Below are 17,669 nucleotides of genomic sequence, written 5' to 3'. Positions count from 1 at the left end.
GACCCGAGTCACAAGTGGACGAGTGAGAACGGAGATCACGGTGTGACAGCACTGCAGGCGCCGGCAGGGGGCCCTGGGCTCTCTCAAAGAAAGGTTTGCTTGAGCGACGGCCGGCGAGCAACAGCAGTTGCATGGATTGGGGGGGAAAGCCAAGCAGAGGATGGGATTGGCCAGGCAGAACGAGTCCAAGAGGACTAGCATGCAAGCGCATCACTTTGAATGCAGGTTGGGGTTGTTTTATTGGTGGAGAGCACACAGCTCGAAGCGCCCGGATCGGAGACTGGAGAGAGAGCGTGCTGGAGGGAGGGGAGATCAGGAGCCGGCGCTTACAGACTCGCTGTGAGTGGCCGGACTCGAGGGACTCGAAAAACAGAGACTTGTCGATGATATTCGCATTTGGAACGTCTCGGACTTTTGCTTTTTAGATCTTTGCTTCGATGAAGCATGGAAAGACGGATGCAGTACCTTATCGCTCGGGTGGCCATCCCCACAAGCCGCCGGTGTCCCAAGCTTATCACCATCAAGCACAACCACCACCTCCTCCAAGTTTCCAATCTTAGCTCTGCATAGCATGCGTCGCCCGTCGCCAAACACCCGCTAACCACTCACCACAATCCCACCTCATCTCTCCCCTTTCGTCCTCGCACCCCTGCGCTATCTCACTAATCACATCCCACAATGCCCCACACCCGGCGCAAAAAACACCCCTCCAACCAGGACAAGCGCCTCCAAGTCACTGACGACTCCGGCTGGACGCACGTCACGACGACCAAGCACGCGCGCCGCTTCCACCGTCAACCAAACTCGAAACAAGACCAGATCCAGCGCGACGAGGAGGCCCTCGAACCCCTCGAGCCCGCAGAAGCTCCGTCAAAAACCTCACTCGCTGACCTCCATCGCCAATTGCGTCTCTATCGCGAACGGTGGGAGGGGTCCACGACTTGGGAATGCGCCGTGCGGGGCTTGCAGCGCGCGTTTCCGTGTTGCGAAGACAAAAGCGCTGGTGAGCCTGAAATCAATGCCGATGCCGATGCCGACACCGATTTGCATTCCGGAGTCTCAGTCGTATGCATCGGCCTTGGAAGTCCGAGCGGATTCCTGCGCGGAGGTTGGGTCGATCGTCGCGCTGTATCGATGTACCAATTAGCCGCGCTGGGAAGTATAATAAGCTGGATAGGTTAGTTCGTTCTTCTTCTTTCTCTTCCTTCCCTTTTCTCCGGAAACAGGACGTCCCTAACGTTCATTCAATGGGGGTTTATAGAAAAGAATACCGCACCGAACACCCTGAAAGCCTTTGCACAAGACCCAGTCTTCAATAAACACGACACCGAGCTTCTCAACGACCTAAATATAACCGTCCTCGCGCACCCATCAGCATTCGAGAAAGTCACCCCTCGAACCTTTCTCTTTTGCCCCGGTGCGGAACGGCGACATCTCGAGATCCTGCTTGCGCGTGATCCGGCATTCGTGTTTGGAGGTCCACTCGAAGATATCGATTCGGAGGTTGTGAGGGGATTTGTCGCGAAAAGGGAGTCTGTGCAGTTGGCTAGGTTTGAGGAGATGGAGACGGCGTTCTGGGGGATGAGCGTTTATTATCCTCCGCAGGCATCATCGGATGGGTGAGAGGCTCAATTATCATTTACTCTCTACAGAACCATCCGAAGCAGGAAATACGTACACCTCGACGTATTGACCGCTAGGTGAGGCGTTTCAGTTCATCTTTACCCTGCATCTCTCCGTGCCGGTGCAAAACGCGGTAATGCAGTGTGATGTGGTATTCATTCAATCAAGGCAATGATGATGACGGACACAATTCCAAATCATCATGATGCCCAACGAGCTATATACAAATCATGGTTCTCCACACGCCCTGATCAACAACCCCAAAGAGACAATCCACCGGCGATTAAAGTACAATCAAGTCAGTCAATCCAAAAGAGTATGGGCAAGGCCACGGTATATCAACGCCAGAACAGTGAAGATCGGAGAAAACCCAGACAGACAAACAAATAGACAGAGTAGCGAGAATCATCAAACATGTGTACGTTAGGAATCATGTATAGAGAAAAAAAAAAGAGAAGAACTCCGAGGGATATTCGTGAGAAGCCATCGAGACGAGAGGACGAATAAATGGCTATGATGCCTCCTTGCCATCACAATCGGGAATCTTAAGCCCGTCTTTCAGATTACGGCCTGGGTCCATAAGACCCCATTTGTCTTCCCACTGCTCATCTCCCTTGTTGAATTTGACCTTCCATGGCTCGTCAAATGCCTCAAACCTAGATGGTAATGCGTGTTAGTATCGGAAGTCCATCTGTAGGTGCGAAGGATGTAATGAACATACCAAAAATAGTCCGTCCCGTTCGCCAGAGCCTGGCAAACCCAGTCGGACATGAACTTGTTCAAATTTTCGACACTAGCCACGGCGCCAGAGGTCTTATCCTTACAATTGGCGCCGTCTCCACAATCGTTCCCACCGCCGCTGGGCCAGCCCACCTCTGCGATGATGTTGCCCTTGTTCGTACCCTGAGTTAGCGGGGCGTTGTGACCCTCCCAGAAAGTATAAGTCCAGCTGGCTGCTTGGTCGACTTCCACGCCACCGAAGAAGGGGTGGACGTTTGACATGACGACGTCTGAGGCATCGGCGAGGGTCTTGTCCCAGTTGTCACCGAGGTCTGAAGTTGCAACTTTCATGTCGATGTTGTGGTCTGAGAAGTGCTTTTTGACCTGGCGCATATATTTGATGATATTTGACCTAGCTTCCGATTTGGTGCTGCCTGCACGGAAGAGAGCTTCATTACCGATGATGGCACCTTTGAAGATAGAATGGTCTTCCGCGTTGTCGAGGATGTCATAGAGTTGGCTAAGCTGTCTGTCGTTGGTTGATGTGTTGGTATCGATCCATACACCGAGCCAGAGCTTCATGTCTTTCAACTCAAGACGGTCGATGGCATGGAGGACCATCTCGGTTTGATTGCAGTCTGTGCCATATAGTCGAACCGTGTTGGTCAGTTGAGATAGGACAGCCATGTCACGGGTAACATTGTTTTGAGATGGTGGCCACTTGTCACACTCTGGGTGCTGGACACCCCAGGGTGTATAGTCCATTCCGGGGAACACCTTGTGCAACCCCTCCATGGACATAAGAGACTTAATCTCCTCCGAATTTTTATCAAGATCACCATTCTCCTTTTCATCGTCAGAAGCTGTTTCTCCTGATGACTTGACCTCCGACCTACGGTGGCCTAAAATGCCACCGACAGCACCCCCAACAATGGCTCCCACCACGATGAAAGCTAGAATACCGCCAATAATCCATCCACGTTTCCGGTTCCCCCCGCTGGGCTTAGATTGTCCCGCCTTCTCCGTTGTTGGTAAACCTGCGCCGCCAGGGACCGGGTCGTAAGAAACATCAGCCACCTTCTTGGCTCCAAAAAACCCTCCCAACAGACCACCACCGGCAGCACCGCCAGCTGCAGCACCACCAGCTGCGTTGGCCCTCCTAGGAGCATCAGCAAAGCCATCGTCTCCATCATCAACGATCTCATCCGGGTTTATATCAACGGGATAATCATGAGCGCTGTACGCAGAGTTTCGCTGGTATGGCCCGGAGCCCTGATGAGAGCCGTCGAGGAAACTGCGCTGCGATCCGCCAGGCGGCGTCCAGCTCCCTACCGGCGCAGCCGCAGCCCCTAGCGCCGCACTTGAGCCGAGCGTTTCGTGAGAACGCAGTGCGTCCGAGCTTGCATCCGGTCCGAGGCTGGGCGGCGGTGCCGGCACATACGGGTTATCTGCGCCGGTGGTGTGGTAGCCTCGTTCTGCGGGGATGTACCCGTGCGGAGCGTCTGTTTCCCTAAAAGCGTCAACGCCACTCTGACGGTCATGGGTGTTGGCAACACCCAGCGCGATACCACTAATACCGCCGCCCACCGCCGCTGGGCCTAGGTTATCCATACCCGGGGTTGCGGTTGAATTCGTCCGCATTGACTGTGTGTGCTCTAGGCCGGGACCCCAATTCTGTTGCCCGTTCTCCGGTACTGATGAGAGTCCACGATCTCCTCCTTGGGTGCGTCCGTATCCATGCATCTGGTGTCGGGTCGGAATCGCTGGGATATCGCTGTACTGCTCTGCTCCATCGTTGTAATTGGCACCGGCCATTTTGTGCGGAAGAATGACCGGCGGTCTTGGGGTTTGTGTCCAAGCTGGGGTGGCTGTTCCTTGATTCAATTTAACTTATCGCCAAGATGCGGAATGCTGCGATCTGATAGATATTTCCCGGTCGGAAAAGCAGAAAATCATGAAAAAGAAGAGCGTGAAACAGAAGAGCTCGATTGATGAAAGAGGAGAGTCAGACCAGGCTGTCGGAACGCAAGGGACGCTGGAAAATTGGTCTGTCAAAGATTAGCAACACGCCGGAGCCATCTGAAACGTCAGACCACAGAAAACCCACCTGGGAGACTGGAACCACGGATCTACGAAGGCAAAAGGCGAGACCGAGGGCGATGAGGGTTTTGCAAGGCCCAGGAACAGGCCAGGAACAGAAACGATGTCGCAATCTATTGGAATAATACGTATGCTGATATTTGTGAAACACAAAGGACTCAAACGGCGAACGACGGAAGAATTAAAGGCTCAGAGCACCAAGAAGCTAACGGACGATCGAGAGGGGCGCCCAGAAACTCAAGGAAGAGCAGAGAGAAAAGAGAATGGAGAGGAAATAGATAGAGAAGAGAGAGAAGGAAATTGGATGGGAGGAAGAAGAGGAAGAGGAATCCTTCGGGGACGGGATGGGCGACCGGTTACTGCATGCGGGCGATCAGTTTACACTGGACGCTCACTGGTATGAGTCTCTTCACTGAGTTCGTCGAGTGTTGATGGTGGATGGCGACGCTCTGGTGGAGGCTGTGTCCCAGACAACCATAAGGCCGCGTAAGGACCCTGTACGGACCCTGTAAGACCCTCTCGAATCGGGGCTCCAGAGTCGGCGGACCCCGTTTATTACCGTATCGGGTGCCACGGCGAGGGCCGCTAAAAATAACACAGCTGTTAGCACCGCTGAAGACGCTAATCCTCTTTCGGGCGGTAACCAGATGCAAACGTGGAGGCCGCATTCCAGTCTCAAGGCATGGATTCAGAATTAAATCTTAATTAGACACGCGTCTTATTTCCTTGGCCGCCCGTGTTGGTCCATGTTGGTCTGGCCTGAGACAGCATGTGACGGTTTCGGTTGGGTGCTGAGACAACTCGCCTATCACTTCTCGAATCTCAAAGCTTAGCACGAGGATCTCGAGGGCAGCGGTTGACACTGTCTCAGAATTATTGGAGACGGCGGCCTCACATGTGAAGGTTGTCTCAGTCGGGTTGAAATTGCGAGAATGTTGCAGCCTTAGTGCTGACGCAGGCGTCTGGAGTTCCTACATTGATATTAATACAATACAATCCCAGATGAAGGAATATATGCCGAGGCCGCGGATAGTCCAACACTCGTCTTTGGGCTGGAAAAGTCGATTTAAGAATTAGGCGAAGAAAGCAAACCCGGAGTAAGCAGAGTAAGCAGAGAAATAGGCGGGTGTGGAATAAAAATCGAGAAATGATGAGTGCCTTGCGCCCATACCAAGGGCTATCCTCCATAGCAGTGACCCAAAACACGTACGTACACATGTCAAATATCAAACAAAACCCTAAGTCATGACTAAATACTAGTCACTTCTCTTTTCCATTCCTAAACCCAGGCTTCGTAATCATCAGTCATCCGCATCAAATCGTCAAGTAGTTAAGAGTCACTATTCCGTCCAATACCCTAACACCAATCCAAATTCCATTGAAATCCCAACATAAACCATCACGCTTTCAGCCACACGACATTCTGTCGCCGTGTCTATTTATCATACATACCAGCCGTAATTGTGAGAGTATTCGTCGGGCAAGGTGAAGAAGAAAAGAAAAGACAAAACAATATCATAATGTGAAAAGGAACATCATTGCAACGAAGCAGAAGGACAGTAGATCATTAACTAGTCGCTCATCGCTAGGGTTCGACTTCTTCGGCCTCGCGCTGGGACGCAGAAACGCCATGTCCGCCTTCGCGAACGGAAGAAGCATTCGTCTTTCTCCTACGGTCAAGGAATTGTCGCTTTCCCGCGCGGGTTTCAAAATGCGGTGGAATGGATCCTGGCTCCTGACCGGCGGCCAGCATAGTGCTGCGCATTTTGTTTCGATATGCATCCACTAGGAGAAAATTTTAGCCCGTGCATGATTATATTTTGAGCCACCCATCAAACCATGAACCCTGGCCGATCCCATTGAGAAAAGGAAGCGAGAGATACTTTGGGCCCACTGGGCTGGGACGAGGTCTAACTACTTACGAGACCGTTGAAGAAATAGCATCCGTCCAGCGAATACTCTGCTCTGACTCCAGCTCATTCGGTACCCCAGGTCATTTAATAGCACCTCTTTCCGATGTCGGCGTCTCGAGATTTTGGGAACACAAATCTCACTGTCGTCGTCGACTTGAGGGGCGGGAACCATGGTCCGTCCGATAGTTGCGCTCTCATCGTCACCGAGACCGTCGTCGACCTCTGTATCATCCTTGATATACCTATTTCCGGGAGGTGCTTGGCTTCGAGGGCTCTTCATTTGGACCGGAAAGTAGGTACGGGGATATACGGAATTCGACATTCTGTATGAGTCGGGGATCTCGTCCATATCAACCTGGTCTAACATGACCTTGACGCGGACACGGCAGCCTCGCTGTGTGTCATCAACGAGAATGAATTTACGGCGCTTGCCATCCGGCAGTGTTCCAAAGAGGTCGTCTTTACTTGGGTCATGTTCATCCTCTTCTACCTCTTCCACTCGGCTTGAAGTTGCGACAGCTGGGTGTCGTCCGAAGGAGCCGATTCCGCTATCTCGAATAAGGGGAGGTATGGAAGGGCCTCGATGCCCGGTTGATGAGTTTGCAGGGAGCGGGAATGCAGGGTACCCGTGGAACACCTGGCCGGTGCGGATATCTGTTGGTGAATGTCCACTAGGAGAAGGTGCGGGCGGCAGTGGGCGATTAGTACCACTCGCGAACTCGGTAGGACCTACAGAACAAGAACGAATTTGAAAATTAGCCTACACGAAAACGCAAGAGCATAAAAAACAGTACGCATAGATGGTAACATAGCAGGCAACATGCCGGAGGATTTGGGGGTATAGACACTTAATATCAAAGAACAGAAGCCAGAAAATGAACTCCCAAACCAAGAGTAAAAGTACAAAGCAATGGTCCATAAACCAAACAACAAACTCCAGATCCTAATGATGTTTCATACACTTGTGTTGCAAGGGAAAAAGGGGGGGTAGAAGAAACATTACGAAAGCCGACAGAAATATTTGCCGACATAAAGAGTAGAATAAAGCGCGCGTTATACGTGACGGAACATACCGTTTATTTCCTCGTGGCCCGGGTGCCCGTCTGGCTGAGCGTGGTGGTGGTGTAGCTGCGGTGGTCCCATGGCCGCCAGTGGTCCTAGTGAAGGTCGCGGACCGACTGGTGTAAGATTAGAGTTCGAAACAGATGCAACCGAAGCTGTAGGGTTCATATGTGGCGGCGGCGGCGGCGGCGGCGGCGGGGGAATGGCTTGTCGTCGGTTTATCTTGGCCATTCGCCTTACCCTCCTGCTCCGCAATCGAGGGTCCTGATTGCTATTTCTCCAGCTATCAACCGCTCTCTGGATCAGTCCGCGCTTTCCCCGCAAAGCTGGGTTGAGATCAGCCAGTGCCCAGCCAACGGCATTGCATTCAGTCTCGTAAACCAGTCGATTTCCTCGGTATTGGTCCTTGCTACAACATGCACGGGGATAAACGCAATTCTCGGTCTTAAATTCCTGGCTTAGGTTGTCCACATTAACGGATTCCACATCGCATCGGATTGTATACTCCATCTTTACGCGATCACGAGAGTATTCAAAGGCAATCCACTGGACGCCGTTACTGTCTTGTCGCACAACGAGGGGAGTTGTTGCTGGGATAGGGCCTGGCGCTGCGCTAGAGCTCGCTCCAAGGTTTGGGCTTTGGTGGTTCCCATTGCTTGGTGGAAGCGGAGCTCCGGTCGTAGAATGCGGAGCGTTCAAGAGAGCCCTTTGTGGGGGTGTCGCTTGCTGTACTGTCGCAGAGCTAGGACTAGTTAATGTGGTAGTCGGTGGCTGGGACGACTGGTGTGGTAGCTGGGATGTGCTTGTTTGATGCGGCATCATCAACGACTGGGACGTGAGAGGGGGTTGTTGAGGAGACGGGTGTGCACCGTATGGTGAAGGCTGAACTGGGTTCAGTGCTGATAAAGCTTGCTGATAGCCATATAGTGTCGACGTCATTTGGGGTGACTGTGTATAGAGGCTTCTGTTATGTTGTTCATGGGTCTGAGAAGCCACTGAAGCAGGTGAGCTTGACTGCGGCGTATGGTAGATGGGAGGATATGGCCGATGCATCTGCGTGGTCGCCATGATTTCTTGAGGACCTAAGCAGAATTAGACGTTAGGTTGTGAGGCCTAGATTGACTGACTACTGATATGGATTGGGAGTTTGGGATCGGCCGCGAAGCGACCAATATGCTATCAGAGCTTGTTGTCCCGTAAGACAAGTGTACTTACCGCTAGATGGGTATTGGCCCGCAGCGCTCGCCGTGGTGTAAGCTGGATGGGATGTATAATAGGTTTGTTCTTGGGCTTGTGGGCCGTATGGGTGTTGGTGATGCAAGACCCCGTTTCCTAATGTATGAGGACCATATGATCCGGGAGAGAGATTTGTGCTAGGCTGATGCGGCGACTCGGGTTGCTTCGGCTTTTGCCCGAGGTTTGCTGAGCCGGGATGATGGAGATGTGGATGTTGAGGGTCTTGATGCCCAGAGATTGTATATGGTTGTCGCAACTGCAATCAGTGGTACTCGTCAGTAGTGTTCTACACGTAGATCTCCAACGCGTGATGATGTAAGAAAAATCTCCATTGCCTCCGGTTGATGATTGAATGTCAGTATCCGCGCTTGGACTGATATGAGGGAGCTCCCATAGACATTCCAGATATTAATAATCGAGGCGCTGCTGGAGGGAGAACATTGGACAGCAAACTCCAGGCCGAAGGATGAGTATGTAATCTCCTGGAGGAACGAGTCTTTCCAAGCCTTGGCCTCTCAATACAAGAATTCTCGCATTGAGCCATCACCCACGCGCCAGAGTGCTTGTAGGAGAAATTTCAGTCACACCAGGTGTGACCACAGTGAGCCAACATCCCATTGCAACGACAATATCCCCCAGATACCGCGCTGCGGTTCCTAAGGTTGCACATGAGCTGTCTCGCGAAACATTCAGTTCCAGAGCCCGCGGATTACCGCCCATGTCACAAAGAGACTCGCACAAAGTTGCTCTTTCAAAAAACGGCGAGCATCAGGCACGATAACAGGGCTTTCCAGTGTCTCAGGGAGTGGAGAACGAGTGTTTGGAGCCTCAATTTGGATGAAGACCGATGCACCAGCATGTTAAGGGTCATGCCGCGTGTATCAAAGCTTAAAGACATTCGTGCCCGGGCACTGCATGCTTGCCGTATGCCGTCAAGTCCTTGCCGGCGGATTGTTGTTACCAACTCCCAGAGGGCGAGAGAGCTTTGCACAATTCCTGGGTCGCTCCTGGTCCCAACCACGGCGTGAAACGAACCAGGATTGTCCTTCGATGAAGCCGAACAAATAGAAGGAAAGATGGAACGGAGATTTAAGAAAGAGAGAGAGAGAGAAAAGAAAAGAGAGAGAGAGAGCAAATAAACTTACAGGGTGCTCAATAGGTTCGTTTTTGTACTTCGTTATAGGAGAATGGGCAAGGTCATTCGGGACAATGCCAGTCATGACTGACCTTTAGCGGCCACGTATCGAGGACCCAACGTCTGGTCGACTCAGAGACTCATTTCACGTATACTGTAGGATAAACAAGGCTCAGAAAAGTTGGAAACGATTGTCGTGGTCCGGAAGCAGGGAATGGCAGAGAAGAATAGCACAGCAAGACAAGGCTCAGGGTGGTGAAGCTTAGGGAGGCAGAGAGCAAATAGCAACAGGCCGTTTAGCTGTGGCCCTGGACAGGACTGGGGGGAATGGGGAGTTGAAGATGGATAGGCCTTGTTCAACGGTGCGCTGTGAGTGTGTGGAGGGTCCAGGGTCGTTATTTAGGTGCACTGGAGACCCATTCCTGTTAGGCAGGCTGTTGCTGGAATTTAAAGCAACTAGCCCGGATCAGGAATAAAGGCGATTCACGGAGAGAAAATAAAGAGCATGAGGGAATAAAACAAAAAATAAAATAAAATAAATGGAGGGGGGAAAATAAAATAATAAAAACAGACGCAGCGCGCTGGAGGGCAGGGCAAATCAAGCAGCGATTCAGTTGAGTGGTGGGGATATCAAGATGAGCTTGTTACTAGCGGGAAGGTGGTGTAATATTGACCGGGATAAATGCAGGACGCAGGAGAAAGGCGTGAATGTGACAGCAGCAGAGGACCAGAGCTGGACAGCATTCGACTCGGCCAGGTCCCAAGCTCAGCTGGCACCAGATTAGATGGCCGGGGTCTTGGATGATTTGCAGGGTGCAGCAACAGTGCGTGAAAGAAAGAGAACAGTTGAAGAGCCATGAACCAACCTGTGCAGTGAATTGAAAGCAGGGAACTCTGTTTCAAGGCGACGCGAGTTGATGTGAGCTGGGGAGCACTGCAGGCGCGTGCTGGATCTGTATCCAAGATAGCTCAGACCAAGATCAGTTTCACTTTCTACATAGAAATGTCGCGCTGATCAAGATTTGTGGCGGAGAAACGAATTTGCTGGGCGGCAAGAGACGAGAATGGCCCAAGAGGATCGAAACCGGAAAAAAAGAGAAAAAGAGAGAAAAGAAAAGTCAAATCAAGTTGAGGGGAAGAGTCGCAGGCTGAAGGGCGAGACAAAGACACGGAGCAACGAGTGATCTTAAATCAAATTCAAAGAGCGAAAAACCGGGGTACTTTTTCCACTGAACCAGGACCAGTAGTGGGCTCGGTACGGACTGAAGATGGATATCAAACGATAAACCCAAATGGCACTTCGGACGGAGCAGCACGGAGGAAGAAAGCAACTCGGGCTCGCTCGAGTCCTGAAGGAATCAACAAACGTTCTGGAGAGGATTCATGGCCGGCTCTCGCGACGTGCTGATATCATCAATGCCGCAGCTCCTGGTTTGAGGAGAAGTAAATAACTAACTAATAAATAATATTCGATTTATAAGAATAATAATACTGCAGACTATGCGTCGCGGACGAAGATGCAGCTTGGCCACTGCTGGGTGCGCCGAAGGGAAGTTGTGTGGCCATAGCACGATGTACTTGGGACCGAGCTTGACACCCACCTTGAGGCTAAGACTGGAGACGCAAGACTCCAGAGAGAGTTAACAGAGTTCCAACCAGAATCCCCGTTGGCGTCTCCGAGATTCAGGCTCCACCCACATTCGTTGAAGTTCTGGAGGAGGGGATGGGCGCCCATCAGAGAGATTAGCGCCGGCGGCGATTGAGCATAACGAGGCACAGTGCGAAAGGTGGATAACGCTAACAAGCCTCCGACTCCAGACTCAGAGTCTATTCCGTTTCGAATCATGGCCGGAGTTTACCTTGCATACGCGAAAGGCGGGTTGTCAAAATCGCAGCGCTCTGCCACTGTCGCCGCCAGGTACCGTCCACTAGTCTGTTTCATTCCCACGAGCCCATTCCCAACGGACGCAAACCCCCGGTCACCGAGGATGGAGGGTCGGTCGCGACAGGAAGAATAAGAGCGAGCCAAACAGCCAACGCTGATCATCGACGGAATTGATCTCCTTCGACAGTGCGGCGCTGCAGAGCTGCACGGAGTATTACCGCAATGGTACGCTGTGGGTTCCTGCCAGTGCCATCTGCTGCCAGCGTAATCTTCCTGTCTCCTTCTCCCAACTGAAAGACCCGCCTTCTTTCCCTTTTCGTGGTTTTGCTTTTTTCTTTTCCCTTTCTTCTCGAGATCTTCTCTGCCTTCTTTCCGCTATTAGCCCGAAGTCAATTCGGGCGAACACGACTCAGCTCGATCTTGTTGCAGTCCGGCATGGGAGAACAACCGATCTGACTTGCTGTCATCAGCCTTGTTCCCACCGGCGCAGACGCCAAATCCTCCCCTCCCGAGGCCTCCATCGAATCAAAGCAACCCGGGTGAGGACAGGGTGCCAGCCCCATCGAGGACCAGGTCCCTCGAATCAGCAATTGGTGCGAAGAAGATGACGATGCCACCCTCCCCATTCCCGTCACGGCCAGCCCTTCTTGGCCACATCTTGAATTAACTCGAAACGCTCTAACGGTCCCCGGCAAGAGGGCAATCCCGCTCACTTGCTAGGAAAAGAACAACATGGTCTTAGGACTATGGACGAAAGAATGAGTGGAAGGATAGGTGATGAGAGGCAAAAAGAGGTGGGAAAGGCGAAAAGAAGGAATATCCCTCGCAAATAGGCCTGTGTAACACTGTTACATCTGCAAAGTGGCGGTCCCATATCACCCGCCGTCTTTGTACTCTGTATCTGCCCCCCTTCTCATGCTTCTTCCCGGTGGGAATTCCCTTGACGGGCCAGATGCCCGATCCCTTCCTCCAGGCTCCATACACCCGAACACAGATTCGTCTCTTCGATGTGATGTTGGGTTCCTGAGAATCGACAATAACATCGACAAATCGGTGGCACGGATGCGCCGACTTGGGTCGCCTTCATTCGAGTTCCGCTTCAGCCAGCATCTGCCTGAGAGGCCTCGTTTTCGGCCCCACGGACTGCTCCCTTCAATCAGGAATTCTAAGCCAATTATTTAGTGTGGCTTGGCATAAGGACTCGATCAAGCGAAAGAAAAAAAGGTGCTGGGCCTGGTGGCCTTGAAGTTCTGGGCTTTTCCGGAGAAAGGTGGGCCAGCGATAAGATTCCCCCAGCCACAGAGTCACAAAAAACAACAGAGATCACTCAAACCAGTGTCCCTCCTTTGGGACTAGCAGTAGCATTCCCTCGTGCAATTCTTCCATATGAAACAGGATCGAAAGCAAGCATTCCTTGTTCAGGGCTTTCCTGGGAGGCAGGGAGCCAATCAGAGTTGAAGAATCTTGGCTTCCTCTGTGGACGACGGGCAACAAGTTGCATAATTATCCCAAATGTCATGAATGACAGGCAAACTTGTGTAACTCTGGGTTCCCTGCTTGTAAATACCGGCCAGTCTTGGTTGGATGATATCGATTAACCACTCTTTCAGAGAGGGGTTGAGGTAACCTCGCTCCATCAGCAGGTGTTCGAGGCGCCCATCCACCGAGTCATACCCGATCAATAGTCTCTCTGATAGGCCTCCGTGCCCCAAATATGCTTCGAATAATAATAATAATACGGATAGTAAACACCATTTAGCAAGTTTGACAAGCTGGTGAGTGGTGACGACGTTCGAGCCGCCCAGCTCGCACTTGGCCTCGCAACTCTCTCGACTCTTTCCACAAGAGAATTAGCGGGTCATGGTAGTGGCCGGCGCTCGTCAGTCGTCGGCTTCCAACTTTCAATGAGCTAACCCGAGCGCTAGCCTGATGGACTACAATGATGGGATTGGAACAACCGCTATGATCTGATGCAGGGTGTCGAGACCGTTCCACATCCGCCCGTCGGACTCTTTCCACCTCGAAAAAAAGATCGTCGAAAACGTCCCCTTGCCAGATGAAGTTTGCCTGGTCGGATGATGTCTGTTGATGTTCTCACTAGCATCAAGCTTCGAGGCTCTGAACGTGAGATCTGAAGCATGGACCTATGGACCGTAAGAATGATGCCATGAGGCGCTCCAAACCCAGCAAGGAATGCGAGGGCAAACGTAAATGGAGCAACAATTAAATTTCACTCATGTATACGCAGACCGCGGAAGGACATACTACTTTAGCTATACTCTTGCTTTCTTTGGGGAATGCAAGTTCAGTTGAGAATGTCCGACTAGCCCAAGCTTGCCGAAGCGAGAACTTTGGACGTCAAGGACAAGCCTCAGACCCTCGTCACGCGTTAGTCGTCACTCATGGATGATGCATGGAAATTTACCCATCCATGCGACTGACAGTTCCAACCACCTCTGTGACGAGTACCCTGATTCGACCTATCTCCTGCGGCTACGAAGAATCTGCAGAAGCAATGCCCATCGGGGTTATTCTGCTGGCTAGGAGAATTCTGTCACGATGACGGTTCCTGCAATGTAACAAAAATCGCGCGTTTCCACACCAGCTTCCACTCAATGAACGGCGGGGATACTTTTATGGACACGAAAAGGAATCCCCAACCCCTGGGCAGATCACCCACGATCTCAGGTGGTCCTGAGGCGAGAAGAGACGGAGCGACACGGAGAAAACGCACTGACATTTTGTAATCAATCCTGAACCAGCGTTACATTCTCTGGGCTGCTGCGGTGCTGCGGAGGTCAGTGCCTCGGCCTCAATGGGGAAAGGAAGCGGAACGGCGCTTCCAGCCTGCCACATCGGACACGCGGTGGAGACTCGAGAAACGGAGCCACAACGGTTCTCTTTCACTTTGTTTCTTTGACTCTGTCACAGTTGGTACGGACTTAAGTTTGCTAGCTTGGAACTAACGTGTTTCAGGGCTGATCGGCAGCTGGGGATTTCATGCACATCAGCTGCGTTACCGAGACCCGTTCTCGAAGACGTCGTCTGAACCTGCGAGTCTGAGACCTCTGGAACAAGGCCCGGACTCTAACCCCTGTCGACGGCTCGACGCAATCCTTGAAGGGAAGATCTGCTCCAAACACGTTGCGCTGGACCTCCATGGTTTAGTAGTCTGATCGTCTGTCAAGCATGCAGCTTATTTTTGAATGCAAGCAACGCCAGAGAGCTTCAACCCGTTTCTTTCACCATGAAACTTCCAGACTACTGAGGCATAAATCGCAAACCGGGAAAATGGTTCCCGTGGCCTGTAATATCCATTTCTTAATTTTCACAGTATTATGCGCCCTGCGATCATCATAATGGCCCAAATTAATGCGACAGCAATTCTGCCGAGCCCTCAGTCGTCATGTCGGCACCAAATCAACCTATACTACTTTCGGCATATCGCAAGCAATGTAAGCCAGTAACTTTGCGCCGTTCACAACTCTCGATGTGCGATCCTTTATGCCCCGCAGATGGTTCCACTTTGAGAATTCGGAAAGCGTCATCATGATCCTTTGCGTCTTTCTCGAACAACTGAGCTGATAGCACCTTGATCCTTGATTCCGGCCGGGCGACGGACATGAATTGTCATCTCATAGGCTCGTCATACCCAGGAATACGAGCGAAAGTGGGCGGAACGAGCCGACGGCCGCAGTCCTGCTCTGCGTGCATATCTCCGCGGTCCTGCCTGGCATAGCCCCTTAATTAATAACCTCGAAGTCACTGGAGACACTCTGGTTTTGGCTGCTTGCAAGAAAGCAACGGTCGTGCAAAGTGCAATGTGGGCCTACTGGTTCTTAACGAACTTTCTTCTTCTTCTTTGACCAATAATGAAGACATCTTCGGACCAACTTCCCCTCAAGCTCTCTTTCTGAGTTCTGAACCGTCCAAAATGCACACCATTATCCCAAGAATCCAGCTTCGGACAAGCGACCAGAAAGAAATCTTGATCACCTTGGCTTCTTGGCATGTCCATAGGCCCACTGGTGTTCTGGTCGAGACTTGTGAGCACGAGCAGTCATGCGTGGACCAGCGTGGTTAACAGTTCTCAAGGTCAAGGAAGTTGCTTTCCTTTGATGGTACCAGCCACTTGAAGCTTCATTGCGCACCAGTCCTGCAGGGCCATGATAAACCCTCACGAGGTCCGAAATCACCAACTATTTATCATGAATTTCATTGGACGCCAATTCGAGTCGAAATCAGTATCAAGAATTCGAGCATCGCCCTGGTTTCTGAGACTCATTGGCCAGTCCAACTGCCTGTCAGTGGCATTCTTGTGTTCAGGAGCAACACACCAAGTTCTTGGCGACACTACTCGTATGCAACTTCCCCAGCTAATATGCCGCATTGCAACGTGCTGCAGTCATGTCTTCCCGTTTTCTTCAATTCGCCACTCAATTGAACTCAACATTATTTCTGAGGAGCCCCGGTCTCGTTCTCCCACCTCGCAAAGTCGCGACCCAAAGTTGCGAGTTCTTGTGGCGTCGATCCATGGATGCAAGCACATGTTGCCAGGAACCAGCCCTGTAACTTTGACATTTCGACTGTTCACAATAGTATTAGTCTACCACGAGCCAGTTTCATCCAAGCCCTGGATTCTATTATTGCCAAGGGCAGATATGGCTTCGCATCGCGACCAAAATAGAAGAGGGGGAATATTCTCCGCACTGCACCAGATCGAGCCAGGCTGTCAGACCCAGAATGGCTCATTACTATTAGCACTTAGTACGGTGGACTTCCTAATTAGCACTTAGTGTGGTTGTATGGGTCCGGAAGTGACACGGGCCAAAGAGCCGCTTCTGGGTGACCTCGCAAATCAAAGTTGGATGTCCCATGGAACAACTCGGATTATTCTCCTCCGTGGGAAAGTAAAACTGCCAACTCAAATTTATTTTGAGTACTTTTCACGATTCCTGGCAGGTTTGGTTAGACTTCTTCCGCGACTTCCAGCAGGTCGCTACGACAGTTGCCGATGCTGACGGGTGTTGAGTACGGCTGTTGACAAGCTGTCTACGGTGGACATACTCCGGAGAAGCTGTTCTCTCTTTCAGCGCCCGTTCGGGTCCAACGGAAGAGGCGCAAGGCTAGGGAAGCCTTTGACATGGGATGGAGCCTCCCCAGCCCTGAGACTCCCGGCACCCCGTTTCCGACTCTTTGACTTGACTTCTGATGGTGTCAGGCGTATTAGCCGGTATTATTCTTTCAGCCGGAAAACGGAGGGAATACAACTGGAATACTGATGACGACAGGGAGTTGCAGTCATATTTTAGGCTAGGAACATGTGATCTGAGCCCTAGGGAAAACTTTCAGCGGCAATTCGAACGGAGCCGGCAACGCGGCCCCACCATCCGGACCAGAGTGGGAAAATACGGATCCATCCATGGGAACTCTCGATTCTCAAAAGGAAGACGCTGGACAAAGACTGAGAGTCTCCGCCTCAAGCCATGACACGGCCCTTATTTTATGGAGCTCGCCTCTCTCAGACATGTGCCTCGACCGGATCACTTCCTGTATGAGCTCCTACCCGTGGACGGCTGGACGCGCGTGGTCGAGACCGGAAGGATCAACAGACAATACTAGTGCTGGCCTGCTGTCAACCAATTTAACCTCACTTTTTCTTGCAAGGATAGGGGTGCGGAATCATCATCTTAACGCCGATTAGGTCATGGTCAGACCGGGGGCTTGCTGGTGAATAATTTTCCGCTCACCAAAAATGATGACTGATCAGTGATGGTTGACCAGTGACCACTGACGGGTGATTGTCGGCATTATGGAAAGAGTGGGACTTTAAGGGAATGCCCGATGGATGGGGCCTTTTGGTATGGTAATTTGACGGAATAGGTCCGAGGGCCTAGGTTTCTGACTTCTGAGACTCCGCGTCTGATCGCTTGTCTAGTCTGACTCCATTACTTGCGAAGTCAATGTTAATCGGCAGGTCGCTTGGTATGCGACC

At 51.6% G+C, this 17,669-nt stretch overlaps 3 protein-coding genes across 3 annotated transcripts; 1 reads left to right on the top strand and 2 right to left on the bottom strand.

The window, feature by feature from the left end:
• Nucleotides 1-678: 678 nt before the first annotated feature.
• Nucleotides 679-1,623, top strand: ASPVEDRAFT_133751 (SRR1 family protein; the record flags this gene model as incomplete). The annotated part of the gene is made up of 2 exons (XM_040807059.1): nucleotides 679-1,177; nucleotides 1,262-1,623. 2 exons carry the CDS (start codon nucleotides 679-681, stop codon nucleotides 1,621-1,623), a joined length of 861 nt encoding a protein of 286 aa, XP_040669014.1.
• Nucleotides 1,624-2,134: 511 nt separating this feature from the next.
• Nucleotides 2,135-4,158, bottom strand: bgt3 (putative cell wall glucanase; the record flags this gene model as incomplete). The annotated part of the gene is made up of 2 exons (XM_040817584.1): nucleotides 2,135-2,279; nucleotides 2,345-4,158. 2 exons carry the CDS (start codon nucleotides 4,156-4,158, stop codon nucleotides 2,135-2,137), a joined length of 1,959 nt encoding a protein of 652 aa, XP_040669013.1.
• A 1,870-nt stretch (nucleotides 4,159-6,028) lies between these two features.
• ASPVEDRAFT_53730 (uncharacterized protein) lies at nucleotides 6,029-9,874 on the bottom strand (the record flags this gene model as incomplete). The annotated part of the gene is made up of 5 exons (XM_040814826.1): nucleotides 6,029-6,228; nucleotides 6,366-7,085; nucleotides 7,430-8,500; nucleotides 8,634-8,910; nucleotides 9,800-9,874. The coding sequence occupies 5 exons, from the start codon at nucleotides 9,872-9,874 to the stop codon at nucleotides 6,029-6,031; spliced, it is 2,343 nt and encodes a 780-aa protein (XP_040669012.1).
• Between the last annotated feature and the right edge of the window lie 7,795 nt (nucleotides 9,875-17,669).

Source organism: Aspergillus versicolor (assembly GCF_001890125.1).
Source record: "Aspergillus versicolor CBS 583.65 unplaced genomic scaffold ASPVEscaffold_6, whole genome shotgun sequence".
Taxonomy (NCBI): domain Eukaryota; kingdom Fungi; phylum Ascomycota; class Eurotiomycetes; order Eurotiales; family Aspergillaceae; genus Aspergillus; species Aspergillus versicolor.
Note: the sequence above shows the minus strand (reverse complement) of the source record. Positions and strands in the feature narration are given on the sequence as shown.